Below are 7,058 nucleotides of genomic sequence, written 5' to 3'. Positions count from 1 at the left end.
ACCCTGCTTTATAACACGCCCTGGGCCCGACCCACAGCCCATTGCTCTCAATTGGAGCGATGGGGTCCTGAGCACTTTTGGCCATTTCATTGAGGCTCTTCTGATCATTTGTCCCCCGTCCCTGGTTTCTGATGAGCCCCGGCCCATCTTGGCCACCTTCCATCCCTGGATCTCAAAGCACTTTGAAACCAGTCACCTCAAACCCCACCTGGGGACCAGGCACTAGCCCCCTTTCTCCCGGAGAGGAGACATGGCATGTCACGTGATGACTCAGCAGCAGAGCTAGGAACAGCAGCCAGGAGGGCTGGTGGCCAGTCCTCTTCTCACAGGCACATCCAGAGAGCCACCTGCCCCCTCAGGAAGGGGAAAGCAGCACACCTGAAAGCCTCTCCCTTGCTGCCCTATGCAATGTGCCAGCCCGGTGCTCTGTCCGTCCCTGCCACAAGGTCAGGATTAAAGGGAACAGCTGAGGTTACTGCCGCTCAGCCGGACCGTTTTCCTTTGCACCTGGGTCGCTGTTTTGCATTTCACTCTGCTTGTGAGAGCAAACCCAGCCTGCTGAGTTTCACTTCCTGGTTCTCCTGCCCTTACCCAAGAAGTGCTGGGGGGCTGGGTGGAGGAAGCAGGCACATTCTCCAAGGACTCTATTGCAAAGCCGTGGGAGGGGCGCGGCAGCTTGGCCTCCCCCACAAAGGCTGCTGCCCATCATGCAGGCTTGGCTTTCCTCGACTGCATGAGGCTCTCGTAGGCGGCCTGCACCTCGATGAACTGTCTCTCGGCCTCTTCCGCCTGGTGGCGGTTGTGATCTGGGTGCCAAAGTTTCACCAGCTCCCGGTAACTCTTGTGAATCTCCTCCACGGGGGCGCCGTCCCGGAGGCCCAAGACCTGAGGGGTTGCAAAGAGAAATGACCCCACTGGACTGGCAGCGGGGGAGGGATGCAGTGGGTCTCTGAGCTCTGGGGCCTTCCGCCTAGGGGATTGGGAGGGGAGATGGATCCAGACTGGTGACACTGGAGACCCAGGAACTGCATCCTGCCTGGAGACTGGGCCTTGGCAAAAGTTGGGCAGTGCAGGAATTCCCCTGCAGGAGGTGGTCACCTGAGCCTGCTGGGAGCAGCGCAGCCCCTAGGGGGCGCTAGTGCTTGATGTGGCCCCGTAGGTTCAGAAAGTCACGTGCTTCCATTCACGTGCGTTTGCTCCCCCTGGAACGTGGGTGTTGAACGACTCCCACCCCCACCAGCTTCATGTAAACCAGACTGGAAGCCGCTGCCCCCTCAGGTCCCCGGGTTTCCCTCCCAAACAGAGCTGGGGATGGATCCCAAGAGCCGTGGCCCCCGCTTTCCCCACTGCCCTAACCATTAACCCCCAGCACAGAGCAAGGAATAGAACCCAGGAGTCCAGGCTCTAATCACTAGCCCCCACCCCTCCTCTTACTCTTCTCCTGTGTCCATGTTAACGCTAATCCGCACCCTCGTGCTGTGACCTGGCATCCCCTCGGACACCCTCCCTGCTCCCCACTGGAGCCAGCGGCCCCCCACCTTGTACGCCAGTTGCTGCCGCTCACTCTGGAAGCTCTGCACAAACTCATAGACCTTCTCCCACTCCTGGAAGGAGCCAGCCCCAAAGCCTGCGCCCTCCATCAGCAGCCTCCAGGCGCAGTAGGGCAGCAGGAGGAGCTGCTCCAGGAAGCTGTCAAGGGTCGGGAAGAAACTGAGCCAACCCAAAACACCGCCAATGGCGTCAGTCAGGTAGTGGGCAGTGGCGGCTGTGTTGCAGAAGGCGCAGTAGGCCAGCGGGGTGGTGAAGGCCAGGTAGGCCAGGCCCAGGTGGTACAGCCGGGAGCGCAGCGTCTCGCGGGGGCCCCGGCAGGGTTTGTAGCGCCGGCACTGCTGGGCGGTCACGCTGGCCGTCAGGCTGACGGGCAGGATGGCCAGGACGCGGCCGTAGAAGACAGGGGAGGTAAGGAAGGCCGCCACCAGGGTGCTCCTGAGATCCGAGGTCTGGTCGCCCACGCTGGACACCATGTGCACCCCCAGGCCCACGGCCAGCGGCAGGGCTAGCAGGTAGAAGCCAGCCAGGGAGGAGAGGCCGATCAGCGCCACCAGCCCGAAGTAGATCCCCACCAGGACCTGTCCGAAGAAGCGCACGGGGCTGAGGGCTGGGGGCTCTGGGCCTTGGGGCTGCAGCTCCCGAGCGTCATTGGCTCGTGCCACCCAGCCGGGGAGCTGCCAGAACTCCCAGAGCCAGCCCACCCCGAAGCCCCCTAGCGTGAGCATCCACAGCAAGGCGTGGCTGTCCCGGCCCAGGTAGATGTGGTGCAGCCCGATGGGGCCCCCCAGTGCCCACAGGGCGTAGGTCACCAGGAGCCGCTTGGCCATCGTGCGGGAGGAGTGGAGGAGGGGTTGGCTCACATGGGCTCCAATGCTGGGCTGGGGGGGTGGGACATCACCCTGCTGCGATGCCCCCTGCTGGTTTCTGGCAGTTCTGCAGGTGTCCTGTCACCCTAGAGGAGGGAGGTGGAACAGATCATTGCACAGCACGGGCGGGAGGACGGGGGCAAAACTCCCTCCTCCTATGTTACACAGCTGCCCCCTTTGCCGGTGCTGAGAGGGGAGACAGGGCGGGGGGGAAGACTGAACGGCCCCGTGGCTCTGTGCCCTGGACTCCCTCCCTAGCCAGACACCTGGCCCCCCAGCACAGTAACTAGAGATGCCTCCTGCCCCCCCATCCAGGTGTGCTCAGTGCCCCGGCGTGGTCCCTCTCCACCCCCCAAGTCCCCAGGAGCCCTCTTCCCACCAGAGATTGGGGCCGGCAGGGGCGTGGAGACACTTAGATGTCCCCCACTGCTCTGGAGCCAGGGCCAGCGTCAGCTGGGACGGGGGCACCCAGAGCCTGCTAAGGCCAGGAGAACCGGGACAGTGAGCAGAATCCGCCCCCCGCCACACAACCCCCGGCCCCATCCCAGAGCCACCCTGCAGCTGGGATCATGTACCTCTCTGCACGACCACCCAGGCACGGGCCCCCAGCTGCAGACTGCAGGGCACGGAGGGGCTGGGCCACGAGGACTTTGGTCCCCTGCTCCCCACGCCGGGTTAGACTTTGCCCAAGTCCCACGAGTCCGAGCGCTGACTCAGTGGGGCTTGGCGAGGGCTGGATTCTGGCTGCACCTAACACCCACTGGTCAAAGGGCACCGGCCTTCCCAGCAGCCTCTGCTGCCCTGGGGGCCTGGCAGGGAGCGGAGAGGGCGTCAGTGAGGCCCCCTGGAAATGTCTGGTGGAAAGACAAAGACTCGTGACCCTCACTCCTCCGCTGGGCGCTGCAGCCCTGCCCCAGGGCCTGAGCTGTGGGGCCAGCATGTCCCTTCTGTCCCGCTCGGGGCCCAGGTTCGCTGCCGAACCCGGCTCCGACCTGGCTCTAAGCCCGTGAGGTTCGTTTCCTCCCACCACCTGGATTTTCCACACCGGGGCCCTGAGCCCTGCCCTGGTCTTGTGGGGCCATGTGCTGGGGCGCCCCTGCACCTGACCTCTAACCACTGGGCTCCCCCACACTGTCCCCTGGCTCCAGGAGCCATCCGCCCCGCGGGGTCCATGGGAATCCCCAGCCTCCGCTGCAGCGGGAAAACAGCAGATGGAGCTCGTTCCCTTCGAGTGTGAAGCCTGGCATGGCCCCCCCCCTCTGCCATCTGCTCCCTTCCTGACCAGGGCCCTGCGCCCCCAGGTGTGACGGAGCAGGGGGCGGGCAGGATTGACCTGGGGATGTCGCAGGGGAGTTTTACTGGGGCTGTCTGCATGGGGGAGGGAAGAACAGGGGGTGACTTCACTTGAGGGACGATACCTGAGCCTGTAACCTGAGCCCGGACAGCGGTGGGGCCAGGTGACACCTTTCCCGGGACAAAGGGAGAAGAAGGGTGGGGAGGCTGGGTGAGTCGGCTGGAGGGGGTTTCAGTTTGGAGCGGTCTGGGGAAATGGAGGGAACCCCAAGGCTGGGGTCTAAGCTCCCTGCCTCACCCCCAAGGGACCCGGCTGAAGGGTCCTGGTTGTACCTACAAGTCCTGCTTGGGACTGTGTCCTGTTGTCTAATAAACCCTCCATGTCACTGGCTGGCTGAGAGTCCCGGGGAATTGCAGGTGTCTAGAGGGGCCACGCTCAGGGCTCCATTGTGCTGCACAAGCACAGAGAGGGGAAGTGACTTGCCCAGGGTCTAGGTGAGGGGCAGAGCCGGTGTCCCGCGTCCCTGTGCTGCACACTGGCCGGAGACAGGGGGATGAGGTCCCTAGCCAGTGGGAAGGGCAGGCGGAGTTTGAGAGAGGGGCCTGACTGCCCTGTGAGGCCGGGGGGCTGGAGCGGGTTGTGTGTGTTTGGTTTTCCAGTGGGTTGCATGCAGGGGGGGTGGGACTCAGTGCCCCCAGGTGTTACTGGTTTAATGAGGGGAGGGGTGTGACGAACTGGGAATGTTCTTAATGTTTGCTCTGAATACTGTGTTGGTGCCTCAGTGTCCCCTCTGCAGTTCTTAATGTCTAGGTGGTGGAATAAGGGGTGTGATTGCTGCAGAGGAAGGGGCCAGTGCCCCTAAATGCCTGGCACTCTGTCTCCTGGCAACTGATGGCCTGGGCCCCTCCTCTGCAAAGGTGCCAGCTGAAGGTGTTGGAGACAAAGGGATCAGGTGACCTCCTGGCCCGGGAAAGGGGCTGAGAAGAGAGGAGGGGCTGGAGGGGGTGGTTAGTCTGGAGCTGCCTGGGGACGAGGAGTGAAGTGCAGACCTGGGGGTCTGGCTCACTGCCCCCCAGAATGGACCCAGCCGAGGGGTCCCATTCTCTGTACCTACAAGCTCTGTTTTAGACCCTGTTCCTGTCGTCGAATAAACCTCTGTTTTACTGACTGGCTGAGAGTCATGTCTGACTGCAAAGTGGGGGTGCAGGACCCTGTGGCTTTCCCCGGACCCCGCTGGGGCGGACTTGCTGTGGGAAGTGCACGGAGGGGCAGAGGATGCAGAATGCTCCAAGGAGAGACCCAGGAGATGAAGACGTGTGAACTTCTTGCCCTGCAGACAGTCTGCTCCAAGGGAGAGGAGGCTCCCCAAAGTCCTGACTGGCTTGGTGGGGAGCAGTTCCAGAGCATCGCCCGGGGACTCCGTGACAAGGGGAGAGGGAGTTCGTTGGTACACAGGACCGGAGAGGGACTCAGGACCCCAGCCGATGGCCTGGAGGATGGAGACCCCAGTGACCAGTGACCTGACAACACAGAGACCCAGCTCAGGAGTTGCAGCCTGTTCTGGCCAGTGGGAGGACAATGGGCTGCGAGGAGAGGACCCCAGTGACCTGACCAGCCGGTTCCAGCCAGAGGGGCCAGACGACAGAAGACAATGGAGAGAAGACAATGGACAGAGGGGGCTTGGGGCCGGGGATAGCGGAGGCCCGGCTGGGAAGCAGGGGGGCTCGGGGCTGGAGAGGGGGAGCAGGCAGAGCCCACCTGGATGCAGGCGGACTGGGATGTGCTGGGCTGAGGGAGGCCAGGCCCGAAGCCCTGAGAGTTTCCTGTGCTAGGTTCAACGCTCAATAAACCTCCTGTGTTACGCTGGCTGAGAGTCACTCTGGGCTAGAGAACAGGGGTGGGGGGCATTGTCCCCTTCGGGGTGAGGAGGCCCAGGGGGGCCAGAGTGCGTGGACTGCCTGAGAGGGCCCATGGCAGAGCCAGGTGTGCTAAGGCTCCCTCCAAGAGGTGCGGCTCCAGGAGGTGCAGGGGCCTGACTCCAGGAGAGAGTGGCCCCCCAAGAGGGGCTGTCGCACTGAAAGGGGCACCCCCCACGGACCGCACGGGGCCACAAGTGGGCACGAGCTGTGAGTCCGTGTCAGCATGGCCCAGACAGACGTTGCCTGACTATAGCCTGGAGCATGGCAGAGTTACCCAAGCCAAGGGCCCGGCCCGGCCTCCCCGGGTCCCAGCCAGGCCGAGCAGCCCCAGGGGGCAGGCTATTAGATATGATGAGAGATGGGGTGAGGGACCCGTCCCCTGGGGGCCTGATCCTGCAAAGGCCCAAGGGGAGAGAGACTATCTCGGATGCCAGGAAACTCTGGGGCATGTGGGCCCGATGGCCCCCCCATATGGGCCCCAATCCTGCAGAGTGCTGAGCACCCTCAATTGTGGGGGGGGGGCAGACAGCTCCCACTGAACCTCACATGTGGCTGGGCTGGGACTTGGGCCAATCAATCCATCAACCCCCCAGGTTATTGTGGTCGGTGGCCCCGGCCGGCAGATTTCATAGGGTCTCTCAGCTCCTAGCAATGGCTCCCCGCCCCCCCCGTCCCGCCGTGCTCGCCCCCAGGCTCCTGTTTGCCGAGGCCAGCGGCAGCAGCACCTCTATTTACATGGATTAGCAGGGAGCAGGCCGCCAATTTGCTCGAATTCATTATTAATCAGCCCAATCTCCAGCCTCGGCCTGTGCTGTTGACTTAGCCGCCTGCCGCTCGCCCCATGCAAATGGGATCCGTCCTTCGCCCATGGTGGGAGGGGGCCTTCAGTGTGACTTCTCTGATTTCACCCCCCATCCAAGTCTCCCAGTGGGACTTGGCGGCGGTTCTGGGGCCCAGGGGGGAGTCAGACGCTGGGGTCGGGGCCGGCTGGCTCAAGGGCTCAGGGCCTGGAACCCAAAGGCGTGAGAGGGGGCGGGGACGGAGGGCTGGCTGGCTGGGGTGGGGGTGGGGGTATCTAGTTACAGCGGAATCAGGGGAGCAGGTCCCTGGGGTGCTAGGCCCACCTCTGCCACTCAACTGGTTGCGTGACCTTGGGGTGCACATGGTCCCTCTCCGTGCCTCCAGCTGTACAACAGGGCTAGTCCTTGACCCCTCGCCCCCCCACCTTCCCCCACCCAGCCTCTCAGGTGCTCCCACAGTGCCCCCCTCAAACCAGGCCCCACCCACCCCACTGGCAGGAAACTAGCCAGAGCCCAGCTCCGCAGAGGAAGGGAAGGTGGGGGGAGGCATCTCTGTCTGGGGTGAGCAGGGGGCTAAAGAGCCATGGTGGGGTGGAGGGGTCTGAATGGAGGGGGTGGGGTGGATAGA

General features: G+C 63.6%; 1 protein-coding gene across 1 annotated transcript; it reads right to left on the bottom strand.

Annotated features, from left to right (window-relative positions):
* Nucleotides 1-705: 705 nt before the first annotated feature.
* On the bottom strand, nucleotides 706-2,378 carry DNAJC22 (DnaJ heat shock protein family (Hsp40) member C22). The gene is made up of 2 exons (XM_032785582.1): nucleotides 1,539-2,378; nucleotides 706-885 (listed from the first exon to the last, which is right to left on the bottom strand). The coding sequence occupies exons 1-2, from the start codon at nucleotides 2,376-2,378 to the stop codon at nucleotides 706-708; spliced, it is 1,020 nt and encodes a 339-aa protein (XP_032641473.1).
* Nucleotides 2,379-7,058: the final 4,680 nt, after the last annotated feature.

This window comes from Chelonoidis abingdonii, chromosome 26 (assembly GCF_003597395.2).
Source record: "Chelonoidis abingdonii isolate Lonesome George chromosome 26, CheloAbing_2.0, whole genome shotgun sequence".
Taxonomy (NCBI): Eukaryota; Metazoa; Chordata; order Testudines; family Testudinidae; genus Chelonoidis; species Chelonoidis abingdonii.
The sequence above is the reverse complement of the archived record's forward strand: the minus strand, read 5'-3'. Positions and strand labels throughout refer to the sequence as shown.